This window comes from Aulostomus chinensis, chromosome 9, assembly GCF_037954235.1.
Source record: "Aulostomus chinensis isolate RoL2024-O1b breed Wild chromosome 9, RoL_Achi_v1.0, whole genome shotgun sequence".
Lineage (NCBI taxonomy): Eukaryota > Metazoa > Chordata > Actinopteri > Syngnathiformes > Aulostomidae > Aulostomus > Aulostomus chinensis.
In genome coordinates, this window is record NC_141328.1 from 3,376,056 (window position 1) to 3,392,592 (window position 16,537).

At 44.1% G+C, this 16,537-nt stretch overlaps 1 protein-coding gene across 3 annotated transcripts; it reads right to left on the reverse strand.

The window, feature by feature from the left end:
* Window positions 1-5,535: 5,535 nt before the first annotated feature.
* On the reverse strand, window positions 5,536-16,298 carry LOC147255429 (alpha-tectorin-like). 3 transcript variants are annotated; one of them, XM_086212533.1, is made up of 19 exons: window positions 16,024-16,298; window positions 15,356-15,413; window positions 14,451-14,581; window positions 14,010-14,222; window positions 13,777-13,857; window positions 13,182-13,284; window positions 12,842-12,968; window positions 12,224-12,467; window positions 11,136-11,292; window positions 10,859-10,949; window positions 10,423-10,485; window positions 10,084-10,286; window positions 9,122-9,253; window positions 8,801-8,988; window positions 8,556-8,704; window positions 8,218-8,463; window positions 7,934-8,096; window positions 7,482-7,574; window positions 5,536-6,937 (listed from the first exon to the last, which is right to left on the reverse strand). In XM_086212533.1, exons 2-18 carry the CDS (start codon window positions 15,399-15,401, stop codon window positions 7,482-7,484), a joined length of 2,430 nt encoding a protein of 809 aa, XP_086068659.1. In that variant the 5' UTR covers window positions 15,402-15,413; window positions 16,024-16,298; the 3' UTR covers window positions 5,536-6,937. The 3 variants fall into 3 exon arrangements, with proteins under 3 accessions (XP_086068659.1, XP_086068660.1, XP_086068658.1); XM_086212534.1 differs by having other exon boundaries at window positions 5,536-7,574; window positions 9,131-9,253; XM_086212532.1 differs by having other exon boundaries at window positions 5,536-7,574.
* Window positions 16,299-16,537: the final 239 nt, after the last annotated feature.

The following is a 16,537-nucleotide window of genomic DNA, read 5'->3' on the forward strand; positions in this document are numbered from 1 at the left end:
AGCAGGAACAGGGAGAACATGGAGACTCACCCAGAAAGACGCCGTGCTCCAGCCGGGACTCAAACCTGAAACCTGCTAACCACTGCACCACCATGCCACCTGAGACATAAACCCTAAGTATAAAAAAACTGTTTCACAAATTGTATTTTATGATTTAAAATGTGTATGTATTTGTTTTCACCCACTGTACTCAACTTACAAGTGACACATGTTAGGAGGGATGCTCTTCAAAGGTGAATCGTTGAATCCCAACCCTCATCGTTCATCTAGTGTATAATTATTGTTCTTGGGAGTGTTCTTGCAGAACTGGTTTGACCTACATACAGTACAAGTTAAGTACTTTGCAGTCTTGTGCTCAACTTGGAGACAGTTCACATACCACTTAGTCTCTTAAATCATCCTCAAGTAACCCACCCCCCCCACACACACACACAATGTTAATTTCTATATGTTCATTAAAAAATCTTCCACGAAGAAATCAGGCCTCCATGACATCACGGTTGGAAGACACTCAAATGAAAAATGTGATTTCAATTCAGTTGAATCAGTTAAGTCTCAGCTTGAGGGGTTTTCCACCACTCAGCGAAAAAAGGATATTCCTGAACTCAGGCCGCATCCAAGATTCAACTGATTTATTGAAAATGTGTATTTTGTTCTCACAAACAAGTGTCTTGAGCTCATGAAGACGCGTTCCCTCCCCCCTCATTTCTTCCTGACTCCAGAATACAGAGATCCAGCCACGTGTATTTAGCTTGAAGCTAGTAGTGACTGATGGCTAAAAACAGCTAAACTGTGCAAGAGAATTTGCTCCAAACTCTCAAGTGCATCGTCTGGTATCATTCACGTTTTCTCTGTCCAGTCGTAGGCTCAGTAATTAAATTCCATGTCAAGGCCACAAACTAACCAGTTATGGGATCGAGGTCCATGTTGTTGCCACTACTTTATCAAATTGTTGGAGAAAAGTCAAATCTTTTGGCCATACATGAAGTAAAGCATGGGAACAAATTACGTGTCAAGGCCACCACTTAATCGGGTTGTGGGAACCATTTATCTTGTATCGTGTGGCTCCCAAATCTTTTCTCTGTCTCTCTAAAGCCTCACCAGGGCTCCACACTCTCCAGTTAATTATGGTTCAGTCTTCGTTAATCAATTAGGGAGGAAACCCCTGGCTGTTTTCTGTTGGTAACGACAGAATCCAGGGTACTCAAAGAGTTTAATGCCTGCAACTTCCCACCTGGGACTTCAAACTGAAGACGCCTTTTGGACGAGAGGAGAAACAACTTCTGGGAGACTGAAACAATCCAGCCCACTATGACAGGGCAGGCAAGATGTACAAACCCTACAGTGCAGATGCCAAAGAGACACTTTGTAACGTGGTTGAGAGGTTTCTATTTGAAAAAACTGTAATTGTACCCTATAAAAAACTAGAAATAAATCCATCCATTTTCTTCCACTTATCCTGTTAACGGTGGTGGGGGGTGGAGCCTATCCCAGCAGCCTTCACCCTGGACGGGTCACCAGTCCATGGCAGGGCCAACACATAGAGACAGACAACCATTGGCTCTCACAGCCACACCTACGGTCAATTTAGAGTCTGGATGAACCTGGTCCCCTCTTGATGTCTTTGGACTGTGGAGGAAGCTGGAGTACCAGAGAGAACCCAGCAGGAACAGGGAGAACATGGAGACTCCACACAGAAAGACCCCGTGCTGCAGCCGGGACTCAAACCTGGAACCTGCTAACCACTGCACCACCATGCCACCTGAGACATAAACCCTAAGTATAAAAAAACTGTTTCACAAATTGTATTTTATAATTTAAAATGTGTATGTATTTGTTTTCACCCACTGTACTCAACTTACAAGTGACACAACATGTTAAGAGGGATGTTCTTCAAAGTTGAATCACTGAATCCCAACCCTCATCGTTCATCAAGTGTATAATTATTGTTCTTGGGAGTGTTCTTGCAGAACTGGTTAGACTTACATACAGTACAAGTTAAGTACTTTGCAGTTTTGTGCTCAACTTGGAGACAGTTCACATACCACTTAGTCTCTTAAATCATCCTCAAGTAAAACACACACACACAATACCTCTTCATTGCATTTCCCACGCTAGAAAAGAGTATTTCAAGGCTCTGGATGTGGATCCACTTGTGCTAACTTAGCTTTCCCTTGTTTGGAGGAGGGGGAACTTTGCATCTTCAGTCATTAACTACAGTCATAAACATTTCTGCTGCACTGCATCACTTGTGGAGGTGACAGACAGGCTGGAGAACTGAACAACGTCACAGCAATAATGTCCATGTAGCAATGAGAAGTCTCCAATCGTCACTGAGCCTACGAGCAGGAAGGCCAAAAGAGGAAGGAAACCATAACTCTGTTGACGAACTTCACACTTTTCAATAATAAACACTGTTTACTCAAAGGTAGGAAGAGGAAGGATGGTTGTAGGTTTCAACTCTCCAGGTTTCAGACCCCCTTGTACTTGCTAGCAAGTCTAGTCATGTTTTTTTGAGTATCTTTTCTTTCTCCACAGATTCACTGCTCTTCTCTTGGTGGAAATCTGGTCTCCATCTACTCCAACGAGCAGGAAACCTTCCTCAGAGATTTCATTTTCACATCATCTGGTGCACATCAGCGTGTTTGGGTTGGAGGCCACGATGCCATACGGGTGAGTGTTTTATTAATACACATCATGTTTGTCTTGTCGCCTGCTCTTGAATGTTTCACCAGCAACTCTATCAGGTCAAGTTCACTCCACAGGACCGGCAAAGAAGCCGGATCATTGCTGCAATCACAACACACAACTCACCATCTTCAAGCTCTCATTTTATATTCCTATTTATTTCTTTCAACATGAGAAAACGTGCGAGAGGCGACGCAGCCAATAACGTGATTCCCTGCATGAGACTGGATCCTGTCAAGATCCTTGTCTCGTGCTTCCTGTTTTAATTTGTAGTCATGTCCTGTCTTCCTGACCTCCCTCTTGTGATTACCTTATGTGTCTCACCTGGTTGATTGCCACACCTGCGCCTTGTTTCTCATGTATTTAAACCCTGTGTTTTCCCCTGTTCGTCCTGGTTCCATTGTGTTTTGTGACGTTCTCTTAGTTCGTGTGTTGCCTGCCTTGTTGTTTTACTGTAAGTATCCAGTCACGTCGTCAGTCTCCAGCCGCAGTTTCAATAAACCTGTTTTGTGCACCTCAACACTGTCTGCAATTGGGTCTCCCTCATCATCCCACCACAAACATCCCCAAACCCTAACAGGATCCTATGTTCTAAAAATTTATGTTCCTGGAAAACTAGAGATCCAGGCAAAAGTGCCTTTTTGGGTTCTTTGTGGTACTCCAGCTTCCTCCACGGTCCAAAGACATCAAGAGGGACCAGGTTAATCCAGACTCTAAATTGACCGTAGGCGTGGCTGGGAGAGCCAATGGTTGTCTGTCTCTATGTGTTGGCCCTGCCATGGACTGGTGACCTGTCCAGGCTCCACCCACACAAACACACACCCTCACACACAACCCTTAACAGGATAAGAGGTAGAAGATGGATGAATGGATAAAAAATTTAATTGCATATAAAACAAACATTTTCAAACGGCATTACAAAATATATTAAATTCTTGTATAATTGTTTAAAAATTGTTGTTTAAAAGGCCTTTTTTGCAACGTCTTTGGAGAACATTGAATCCATTGTTCATGAAGTCCATAGTTAATTGTCCTCAGATGTTTCCTTTAGTTCACATGATCTTGAAACAGGCATTTTCAGTGTAACAAGTATGAATATACATGAGTATTTGGTGGTTATGATCAAAGTTGTCGTTGATTAAAAGATTTTTAAGTGATATTCAACACAAAAATTGTTTGTTTTGCCTTTCAGTACTCACTCACAGGTGTCTTTGGCCCACAGGAACTCTTTCCCTGCATCACTCATTCGTGACTCCAGAATGCAGGAAGAGCCAGCTACGTGTATTTAGGATGAATCTGTACATCATTGTTAGCTAAAGATGCCTAATTATAAATGCATGAAAGACAAAATACACTCTTTTTTTGTTTAAAGTATTGATTCAAGTCTTAAATTGTTGCAGTAACTCTCCTTCTTAGCTTTGAGCAGACGAGCCGCTGGGTGAAAAGACAGACATCGAGGACACTATTGAAAAGTTCTGACTGGAGCTTTTTTTCCATACCACCTGCCACAGGTGGATGGCAAAGCTGTGGCCACCAACCTGCAAAATGCAGCTGATCTTCCAAATGAGCTGCGAATCTGCTCTTTATTGTTTGGGGTAAGTCATGTGATGCATGAGGACAATTCTGTCGCGTAGATGTGTGGAGACCATGAATGGAAATTTTAGCGAGGGATGATGAAACAGGAGCATTTTGTTGATCAATGACATCGAAGAGTAAATCACTTTTTTTTTTAATTCTCTGAAATGACACCTTATTTTTTCGAGCGATATTTTCAGCAGCTGTGCTGTATTTTCCCTTGAGACTTCCCTGCTCCGACGCAGCACAGCCTCGCCCTACGAAGCTTTCAGTCGTCTCTATTTTCTCTTTTATTCTGCCTTTATTTTACACCAAACCTCGAACAGAATTGTACCCTTTTCACCCTGAAATCGCGTGTCCATGTGGGTTTTTAGACCCGTGTTTGCTCGGCATTTGGGCGCATTCAAGACTCCAGAAGACCCGGGTCTGAACTCGCTGTGAGGCTGTGCACCTGTGTTTTTCTCTCTGGTACGTCACCGCGCTGACATCATCATTACACATAAACGTGCGCTGAAATACTGAGAGGTAAACAAATGACAGCATGGACGTCGCTGAGTCGTACGTTAGCGTTGTCGTTGCGTGCACTGCAATGTTGTCTCTTTTGCAAAGCATAAAAACTTGGCGCGGATTGGGAAATGTCCGAGCGCTAATGCGGCGAAGGAGGATGGAGTTTTTGGCTCGTCTGGAAGGGAGCCAAAGAAGCTACAGGCGAAGCCTGACAGGTGACACAGTGACAAAATCAGGATGCAACAGGAAGGTCATGTGAAACCTGAGACGATGCAGGTTGCCTTTTCCACACTGCAGGCGAGCCGAGCCGAGTTGCTAAACACCCGGGTTGCTTGGCCAGTCGGTCGACGCGGGTCGAAATGCCGAGTCGACCCTTTCAGAGTGCAGAAAATCCCGTGTTGACCCGCGTTTTTGGTGCAGTGTGAAAGGGGCTTTGGAGATAGCATAAGAATCCTGTCCTTCTCAGAGGTGGGCTGTGAACCAACATTTAACCTCACTAACCACATTATGATTTTCACCCCATAAATTAATCCATTAGGTCACGTGGTCGTATGATTCACCAGGGGCTACAAGGTTAGGGACGACTGATGTCATATGAATGGACTGACGCAGGCCATCCAGGTCCTGTAGAGCAGAACCTGGATATTCTTCTCAAGCAACACGTTTAAGACCTTTAAAAATCACATTGAAGACACATTTTAGATCAAAATAAGGATTTTCTTTAGGGCTTAAAACTACTCCTGATGATCAAATTTAAGACTCCATGGTAGCCTTGAGACACCTTTATTTATTCCAGGAGGCTAATTCAGTAGTAAACAAGCAACACAAACAATCAACTAATAAATAGTAAATATGCAAGACATGCGCTATGGTGCCCCTGTGTGGGCCCAAACATGCAGTCTCAAGGAGGGAGCAAAGCTGTGAGAATGCCCAGTGAGAATAAATACTCATTTTATAAAAAAACATATGGTGATTCTAGGAATTATTTCACATTTATGTACATTCATTGGTAGTGCTATGTGTTGTATCAGCAGCTGATTGTTTCTTTAACAAGTCATACTGGAATAAAGAGCTGGGTTACTGTTTGAACATAGAAAAGGCAGTAGCTGTCGAAAAGAACAAATCAATTCAGTTTGAAGTTCTATGGGGAAAAGTGTTACAAACATGGACTTTGTGGAAGGAAAGGAAAAGGTAACTTTTACAAAGTAACTTGGTTGGGGGTTATTGTCCGTCATATTTGGTTTATATGTTGAAGATGCTGCCTATCTAATAATTTTGAGTTGTATGATGAACGTGTAAGTTTATTTTTTTCTACTTGACTTGATCAGATACGAAGATGTTGAGGTCGAGCGAGTCTGTGGGTGGGTTGGGGTTAAATGTGTGTTGTTGTTGTTTTAAATTTATTTTATTTGGATTTTTTATGTATATATTTTGTGTTGTGTGGTTTCTTTTGTTTGTGCAAGTGAAAATGTCAAAACAAATTTTAAAAAACAAAACAAAAACACACCTGATTACCGTAAATATTGCAGAAGCTGATTTCAGTCACGGTAAAACTTTCATGTGTGCAGTCAGAGGAACATTAAATAGAAATATAATACCAGTATATGACACCAATACAAAGCTAGACGTGGCTTCCACGGACATGAGAACTACTGTCACACACTAGAATTAAGAATGCAACCTTTTAGCAGACACGGATAAGATCAGGTCAAATGAGCCGGGACTAACGCTGAAGGCCGTAGCCCATATTTAAAGTTTCTGTTCCTTTCCTGTCTTTATCTTTGACCATCCTCTATAAAACCAACTTCCATGTAACAAAAAGTCAGTGCAGCATTGAATCATGAATGAGATTTTAGCTTGTTTGATTAACAGTGATTATTTTAGGGGCATAAAAACAGAGAAAATTAACGCGACTCAACAAAACAAAAAATATATATATTTTTAAATATATAAATCTGACAAATAAGCTGATCCAACACTGTTGTCATTCTTAACGTTTTTACAGAGTCTCCTTGACATTTTCCTTCGCCGTGTTGTTTTTGTGTGTAAACGTCAGGTTTTGTTTGTTTTTTTAGCAGCATCGGAGTTTCTGGATCGGGGTGACGCAGAAGCTAGAGTCATTGTGAAGGTCAGAGGTTGACAGCAGGTCAGTCGCCATAGAAACAACCTGAAAACATAAAGAGACCAAACTGATTTAAATTTTTCCCCCATCCTCCCTGAAACGCTGGCGTTTGGCTTGCTGCATGCTTGTCCCACCACTAGATGGCAGGACCGGCTCACTGCTGTTTGAGCTGATTGGCAGACTATTGAGTTTGACCTGAACCCACATTACAGATGTGAAAATTCACAGATGCTCAAAACAACCGCGGCTGCTGTTGTGGGCTGAGCCAAGGACCGTACCAAGAGCTTTGACAATTGTGGGGGGTGGGGGGTTTCCTTTGTGGTGATGGTGACACTTAGTGTGTGTCTGTGTGTGTGTGGTGATGTTATCCAGGTTTGATATAAAGAAGACCTTGCTTTGAAGTTGGGCAATTAGTCATACACCAATTATAGATTATTACAACTGATACAAGGCTGAACACGTAATCAGAATTGTATTAAAATGCTACCATGACCTTTGCTAAAAGCACAACTGTCACAAGTGTCTGAAGGAACTATCGTGGTGCTGCAGAGGTACCCCAGCGCTTCAGCTGGGAACAAGGATGTTTCACCTAATTCGTCCAGGTCATGCTGATGACCGTTGGGCTGTTGTTGACATACAGAGACCTGGCAGATCTGCGTCTCCGAACCTCGCCATGACAGCTCTGGAAGATAAAGGCACACATCATCGTTGGTGTGTGTGTGTGTGTGTGTTCTTGTACTTGCTACATAGTGAGGACTATAATAGTATTTAACCAACAGAGTGAGGACGTTTTAGCCGGTCCTCACATCTTGAAAGCGCCGTTTGAAGGTCAAGACTTGGTTTTAGGGTTGAGGTTAGAATCAGGTTCTTGGAAGGTTTAGGGTCAAGGTTCGGGGTCAGGCAGTCAGTTGAGATGGTTAGGGTTAGGGTGAGGGGCTAGGGAATGAATTACATCAATGACGCTCCTCGCCTATATGTATACATATTTAAGTACATGGGTGTGTGTGTGTGTATGTGTGTGTGTGTGTGTGTGTGTCATACCGGGGCACAACTGTTGTTCTGTTTGACACACAGCTCAAGTTTGCAGTGCATGTAGACGGCTCCAGAATTGCCAGTGAACTGGAACACATTGTAGGAGAAGTCGTTGGACAATCCCAGTCCGTTGCTTTCCACTCTCACCGTTGGGTCGGCAGGGTTTGCACAGCTGCTCAGAGACATGGAGTCACACAGGACCAGACTTTCAGGAGGAAATCTTCTTGGTACTCGTTCTGGTTCACATAAATACAAGCAGGACAAAGCAGCTGCAACCTGTCTGTGCGTCTCACCCATCAATGATCAGGTCGTATCTCACACCCCCACTTTCAGAGGGCACGTTTGTCATCCAGCAGGATTTCATCACCACAGCAAATAAGTTTTTATCCAGTCCCTCAGTTTTCAGCTCCATCCAGATCTTCTGGTCCAGCTGGACTTCCATGTTCTCCTTGACAAGCTGTGTGTGACCAGCATCACTGTAAGCCTGCATGGTGACATTGTAATTCCACAATCCAGATGTGATGTGCTGGACCACAGAGCTGCAAAAAAGCACACACACACACACACAAAAAGCTTAACAGTGTCAAACTTCCAAGTTAAACCCATCAGAGTTCATCCCGCCACCACTTACTTGTTTTTAATTCTGAAGGGGATGGTCTTTGTGTCCGTCTGAGGGATGACGCAGGAGAAGTTCAACGAGACTTGTTCCTGACGACTGATGATGGAGGACGACTTCTCCGTCTGGATGGTGTTCTCGAAGATCACATAGCTGTCGTTGTGCTGCGGCGTCACAAGGATGTAAATATTGTTGATGAGCAATTCTGGCCCTCACAAGCTGGAGGCACATTAGGCATTGACCAGTGAGTGGAAGCTGACCGTGGCAAATGTCCCACAGCTGTTGCTGCTGTTGAAGCTGAAGGTCACCACGTTGGTCTCTTCGTCCAGGTGACCCCTGCAGCTCTCATCATTGAGGTGTAAGGTAGAATAGTCTATGCCTTTTTCCTCCAAGAGACAAACAGGCAAAGAGACTGAAGCAGAGCTGTGCTTGCAGACCGTCATCCCACCTGAAAATCACAACATTCGAAAAATGCTTGAGTTGTACGTCGCTTTGGACAAAAGCGTCTGCTAAATGAAATTGTAGAATTGTAGATTTGTAAAATAATTCAGAATTTAACATGGACGTCACAGCCGTCATACCAAACGCACTTGTGGATCCGTACGGGGACGCAGAAATGGCCCGACAGAGGCAGGCGGCTCTGCTGACCAACGTCTCGCCACAGAACTCGTGATCCTTGCAGACTTTCTCCAGACAGGGGGCTTCAGGGGGGGCTGGGAGGGGCGGAAAGACGTGTAATGAGACACAAACATGAAGTTTCCACAGTTAAACTTGCAACTCTGTGCTTGAGCTAAAGGCTAACGCCTACATGCTAACTAACAAGAGTGGAAAGTAACTACACATTTTTACTCAAGTCCTGGGATGAAGCACATCGTCGAGGTACCTGTGCTTTACTTGAGAAAAGGACTACTCATTTTAAAATGAATTATTTTACTTCCAACCCGTTACACTTATGTGAGCACACTCGTTACTCCTTACTTGGTAGGGGAAGATTTTGCATAGCAGACATGTCAAAACTTGATTTGATGATTTCAAGCTTGACACAATCAGAGCAGCACAACAGGAGCGCACACGACTTTAACACGACCTTTAGAGGTCAGAGGTTCTATTATTTAACGCTCCCAAGCACACCCATACACACGTAACAAGTAGAATGTGTAGTTTGCTTTTAAAATTTAAATAAACTTAACATCAAATAGCTATTTAAGTTTTACTGAAGTAGATCTCTGAGTGTAAAAGTCCTTTTACCAGAGAACTCCTGTAGTTTGGCGTTTCACCCTTAGGAGCTGTGCACTTCTTCCACCTCTGATAACATGCTAGCACACGGATGTTCCCTTGGTATGTTGCCAAATTCACTGTGTTGATTTACCATGTCAGCAAACAAACATTGCTTGTCAGGACTTGATGTTTAAGTACAGCAGAGGTTGAGGATTATATCAAGCAACTTAAATAATATATAACTCTTTATATAATGCCATATTATCTTGACACGTGTTGTATGTGAAGCTGTGTTCAGTAAATTTCCAGGTGTCATATTTCTTACAGCAGCCGGCCTTTGACCTCCAGCCCTCCAGGGTATCATTGAGGTGTAGATTGCAGGCTCTGGCATAGGCCTCCAGGAACCGACAGCTGAGACCATCCACTGGAGGATATTTGCACAAAGTCTCTGTACAAACTGTTATGTAAGGCTCTGGGTCTAGGATATCATGACAGCTGGTGAACGGCGCCCCCTTCAGGAGACTACAACTGTTGCATTAGTGAAGGGAGAGAAAATGGGAGATAAAAGCAGAGTTCAGTTTGTTTTGCTTCCATCCTGGCTCACATGACTTTATAATTTAACATGCAATTGACCATTACGATGATATTTGCGGAAGATGCTCACCGTGCAGTCATGGCATGGCAGTCGATTGTACGGTCCACAGTGTCGTTGTACTGTATCTCACAGCTGAGGGATCAACAACAACAACCCAGCACGAGGTCAGACCCGTTCACCTCAGCAATGAAAACAAAACTCAGCTGCTTTTTGAGAAACTGAGATTTCTGAGATTAATGGGGACGCAGATTTATGCAATTTATGGGGACACTGGAATTTACAGGGACACGGATTAATGGGGACACTGGGATTTATGGGGACACAGATTAATGGGGACACTGGGATTTGTGGGACATTTGAGGACACAGATAATGGGGACACAGATTAATGGGGACACTGGGATAATGGGATTTATGGAGACACTGGGATTCAAGGGGACACAGATTAATGGGGACACAGATTTATGGGATTTATGGGGACACTTAGGGGTCAGTTGAGGGCTTACCCGATGGGACTGTCTTCACTGCTCTTCGATTCAGTGACATTAACCGAGTCACCACACAACCCTAGTACCGATGGAAGTTCTCCGCTCAGTCCTGGATAAGTTCAGGTTCAGGAGATAATGTGGGTCAGGTCAGCATCATGAGAGAACTTCCTTCATTCAAATGATCACAATGCCTCATCTGGGTTGTGACAAATTTGCATCATCATATTACATTTTAGCTCTGGGTTTCCTTCACCAGATTCCCACTTGGCTCAGTGTCACATTTACTGTCCTGTACCTTCCAGCTGGATCTGTGCCGTGTCACCGGTGAAGAAGACAGAAATGGTGTAGTTGGTGAACAACATCTTGGCTGTGATTCCGGTTTGGTCCTTGGAGAGCCACACACCGTGAACCAGCTGAGGCGAAGAGCTGAGGGTCACCACCGTGTCGTTCACCTGGATCGCAAGAGGAAACACACGTCACAAAACCGTAAGTCAGAGATCCTCAATAGGCCCCCGTGCCGCACCCGAACCGCCAGCCGCCTTTTTGTGTCCCCTGTACTGTTGTTCCTTCAATGTGTGATTTGGTTGGGTGAACACATCAAGGTAGGGTGGCCATAGGGAGGTTCATCAGGTTTCCCAAATGACCGGTCTGGCCGGGGCATTTGTATTTTTTTTTGTAACCCCAAACGCCGCTTTTATATTCTGCCCTGCCCTCACGGCCGCCGCAAAAAGAAAAGTGTCCTCCTGACTTTTTTTTTTTTTTTTGGATTCATGACAGAGGTCATGTTTTTTTATTCAACTATTTATTTTAATTGATGTCAAAATGAAAATGAAATTTTATTTTAGTTCGTATTTGTTGTTTTTTAATGAAAAGGGTATTTTGTTTTGAATATTACAGTATTATATCACATTTGGCCTGACCAACCTCAATAAATGAACCTTTGAATCATTGAAAAAAAAGTCTTTGTGGTCCTTTAAGATTGTATTTGAGTGGCCTGCTCTAAGCGCTCCAGTCACATTTGGAGTTGCTGGATTCTGCTGCTGCTGCTGGGAATCCTGCATCCGTCTGTGAGCTTGTTTCACGAAGTCGCTCCTAAAACCACTTTCATGTACTTTATATGAAAGGTGCCTATATGTCACCACCAAGAGGCCACTCACAGTACTGCAATAAGAAGATCTTCACTGGGACTTTCCCAATGGACCAAAACAGACGTCATAAAATCTGTTGACAGGAACAAACTGCTTGTACCCTTTGAGTTTTTTAATCAGTCACAGTTTCATGTTTTGTAGAGCGTCCTCAGAGCGGTGCTAGTATAAATCTATGAACTGAACCCAATAACGTGGAAATTCAACCCAAAGTGAATGCAGGATAGTTGCAGCTCACCCAAACTCTCCCGCCTGGCCCCAGGTGAATGTCAACTTCCAGACTTCCCAGTTGCAGTTTCAGGCTGTCCAAGAAGCTCACGTCTTTACGACGACGCTCCCGGAAGTTTGCCAGTAGTTTGAGGTCCGGGTCTGAGGGGAGACTCATCAGCTGGTATGCACACCAATCAGCGACTAAATGAGCTTGACCGGTAAAGTCGATGATGGAAGGGCCGGTCACAGTGCAGGTTTTGTAAGCCCAACAGCTGATGGAAGTGGAGAGAAGGAGAGACCAAGAAGAGTCACATAAGTGTCCAAGACTAGTTGAGATCAACCAGGCAGGTTTACTGCACAAAAGGAGGCCAGGAGTGTCAGCTAAAAGACGGAAGGCTGGAAGATCCTGTCACCGGTGAGCCCCAGAAAGTTGGACAAAAAGAGCTCAATTCAATTAAAATCAATTTTATTGATTTTGAATTTGATTTACTCATAACAGAGGTTATTTCAGGGTGCTTTTAGAGAAGGCCCAGACCACCACGCGCCATACACGCACAGAGACCAAACAACTGGACTGTGAGCATCACTTGATGCCAGTGGCGAGGAAAAGCTCCTTATCAGCTCTTTGGTCTGGAAACAGAATTACCTGCCGTTGCCTTGACAATGCTCCGTGGGGCCACATTCATAGATTTGGAGGTCTGAGGTTTTGGTACAGATTAGAGTGAAGCAGGTTTCTGCATTGGTCACCACTGTTCCTGGTGCATAGATGGTCCCTGAAAGGTAAAGAACCCTGATTAAAATTCAGATTCCAATGAGCTCCACATGCACATCATGCACCGTACTACATGCAATGAAATGTATTCACTTCATCACAACGGCTTAAATAGAAAGTTTATGAATTCTCAGCAATGAAACATTACTATGTTGTCTTCAGGTCCCTTAACGGACACTAAACCTGTGTTTTTGGAACTAACAGATCCACCGACCTGAGTGCTGACATCCGCTGAGGTCAAAGTAACTGGTAACTGGCCCGTCAGCGTTTGAGGTCTTTGACTGAACCATCACACCGTTGGCCATAACACTCATGACCTAGAAAGGACGAAATAGTTTTACTGTCACACCAGAAAATCTTTAAACAAGTACAAACGCGAAGTGATGCAGCAGAACCAGAAACCGCGTCTTACTTTCAAGTTTTTCTATCTCTGAATTGATGGTTGCTGTGTTGCTGACCATTTTTATGTGGCGAGAAGTTTCAGAAGGCAGGTTTTGACAAATGCACAATTATAAATCAACCATCTTTTTTATTTTTATTCCAGTCTAATCTTTTTTGTCCTGTGTTGTATCGGCGTCACTGTCATTCTTCAAATTTTTGTTTTACAGACGTCCAATTCTGAGAAATGAAAGTGGAGGAAAACAATGTTTCTCTGTCTGGTGCAGGTTCCTCCCACACGATTTTGGTTTGTCAGCGGCTGCATCGACTTACACGGGCAGTTGTAGATGTTGGGTTACAGATGTTTGATAAGATTTATTGTCTGTTGACGGTGGTGAGTTGGTTTTGCATGAATCTTTGATTAAACTCACCATTTCACCACTGGGATCGTCAACGTATCCTGAGAAATAGAGAGCTGTTTGTTTCCCGAAGTTGTAGAATGTGTAAACAGTCTGTCAAGAGCCAGAAGAGTACAAACGCTGTTATGCGTAACCCACAATAACTTGAATAATAACACACAGCAACATGTGAAGGATGACATATTTCTGAACGTTTCAAATGGATCTAATGGTGTGAACCTTAGTGGTCTGACAGCAACACTCACGTCGCTCTCTAATGCCAGTGTAACACTGCATTGTCCAGGGCTTTTAATGGCTGGAAACACTCGGTAAATGTCAGCTGGATTAATTTGTTCTTCCTTGATTTTCACTTCACCACAATCGTCTTCGAGTGGAGCTCCCATGATGCAGCTGTCGTTGGTTGCAGGATCGTAAAAGCCACTAAAACAAATGACGAGTCTGTCGCCACTGAAGCTCACCTGTCACCATCAGAGAGACATGAAAGGAAAATGAAGGGCATTGAAGGTCCTCCACAGACAACGTTCTTTTTGTGTCCAGCTGAGGGTGTCACATCCTTCCAAAGCAACTTTGCCTGTTCGTATTTTACTGGGGGACATCGAGCATGGAAGAGGAGATGCATCACAGCAGGGTGAACAAAGCTAGATCACGGCAGGACATTGAGACACAGAAACCTCTCGACTACTCACATACAGCCGTTCATACGTTTGTCCATAATAGGTGATGGGACACGAGCTGATGTCCAGTGCTTTAGGGTCTCTGAAATAATGCTCTCCACAGCCTGAAACTACCTCATCTGGAGGAGATTGTGCAGCAGCTCCTGCAGACATGGAGACACGAGGGACAAACTGATTCAAGGCTGCTGGAAAAACTGGTATATCTACAGGTCGGCCTCCCGAGGCATCCTCTGACAGCTGGTGCAGAAGTTCTTGGATTGATACCTTCACTTCCCGAAGGGGGTCTGGTCTCAAACCATTGTACAGGTGAAGAAGCCAGATGTGGCGGTCCTAGGCTGGCGTGGTTACACGTAGCCTGCAGTTGTGAAGCCGGCTGGATTTATTGCAAAATATCTGACGCGATTTTTGAGACGTTTCATTTGAGTGAAATGTCAAGTCACGTCAAGTCAATTTTATTTGTATGGCGCCAAATCACAACAAAAGTTCTCTCATGACACGCTACAAGTAGAGCAGGTCCAGTCCCGCACTCCTTCAATGAATCTACACCCAACAGTTCTCCATCAGTGAGCACATCCTGCAACAGCGGCAACGAAAACCTTCCTTTTAACGGGCAGGAAGGTGGAGCAGATCCAGGATCAGTGGGGACGGCCAAATGAACATTAAGTAGATGGACAGCAACTCAGGTGGACACGATCTCCCTCAGAACTGGAGACATGTTGTGTGACAAAACTGCTCATGTGTGTCCTCACAATTCTACAAAAAAAGTTCTTGGCCCGGAGTTCATCCCAACAGAAAATTAGATGAAGTAAATGATATTATATCTCAGCTAAAGGTTGATTTTTCTCTCTGGTTTTGTGTTGATGAGTTCTTGGACAGAATGTTGAAGTAGCTCCTCCATTTGCTGTGTTAGTTCCTACCTGACAGCTGGCTGATGGACAGCAAGTAGAGCAGTGGGCGGAGCATGATGACAGACAGCTGGAAGAAACCCAGAAAAAGGTCATTCACAAAGACATTTGTATAATGTCACTTTTCCTGGCGGCACAATGAAACTCAGCATGTAATTATCATGTGACAGTAGCTCTTTCACACCAGAGCATAACCTGCAATAATCTGTAATTATGCTCCCTCTCTCAGGTTAGAGGCGGGGTTCACCCTGGAAAGGTCACCAGTCCATGGCAGGGCCAACACATGTAGACAGACAACCACTGGCTCTCCCAGCCACGCCTACGGTCAATTTAGAGTCTGGATTAACCTGGTCCCTCTTGATGTCTTTGGACTGTGGAGGAAGCTGGAGTACCAGAGAGAACCCACACAGGAACAGGGAGAACATGGAGACTCACCCCGTGCTCCAACCACAACCCAAAACCTTCTTGCTGTGAGGTGACAGTGTTTGCTGACCACTGCACCACCGTGCCATGCCATGAAGAGTTTAATGTAAAAGTAATATTATTATCATTATGAGTGTTTTTTCCTTCGTTCAATGAATGTTTTCCTGTATTCGGCTGGTATTTCTGGCTCTTTTCAAAGCTTGACAGCTGAATTTCTGCTGAAATATTAAAGTACACCAGATGGAAGCGTCACTTACGTTCTCCTTTAATCTGTTATTTCTGCCCCCCCCCCCAAAAAAGTCAAAAAGTCAAAAACAATTCCAAAGGCCCAAGTCGACTTCCAGCAGAGTAGATATTTGTAGAATGTAGAGATTTAGTTCTTCAGGGGAGCAGAATTTGGAGAGATCGAGTCCGTCACAGAGCAGCGGCGCAGCAGGTTTACTGTCCTTCGAAGCGAGTGATGCAGAGCGATGAAGGATGGCAATTTGTTGATTCTGAGGAATGGATCTCTCTCGCTCTATCTCTCTCTCTCTCTCTCTCTCTCTCGCTCTCTCTCGCTCTCTCTCATCCCATGTGTTTTTACTGGTCCACACCCTGGTACAAAAAAGGGGTGGAGTCAACAGCAGATTCACCTGAAGTGGATGTCCAGAACTCACCTGAAGACCACCTGACAGTTGGGGGTGGGGCAGGTGTTCTCTGTCTCACTTTGTTACTGTCTACTACACTATTAAGAGAGAATACCAAATATTTGATCCCACTGAGCGTTGTTGT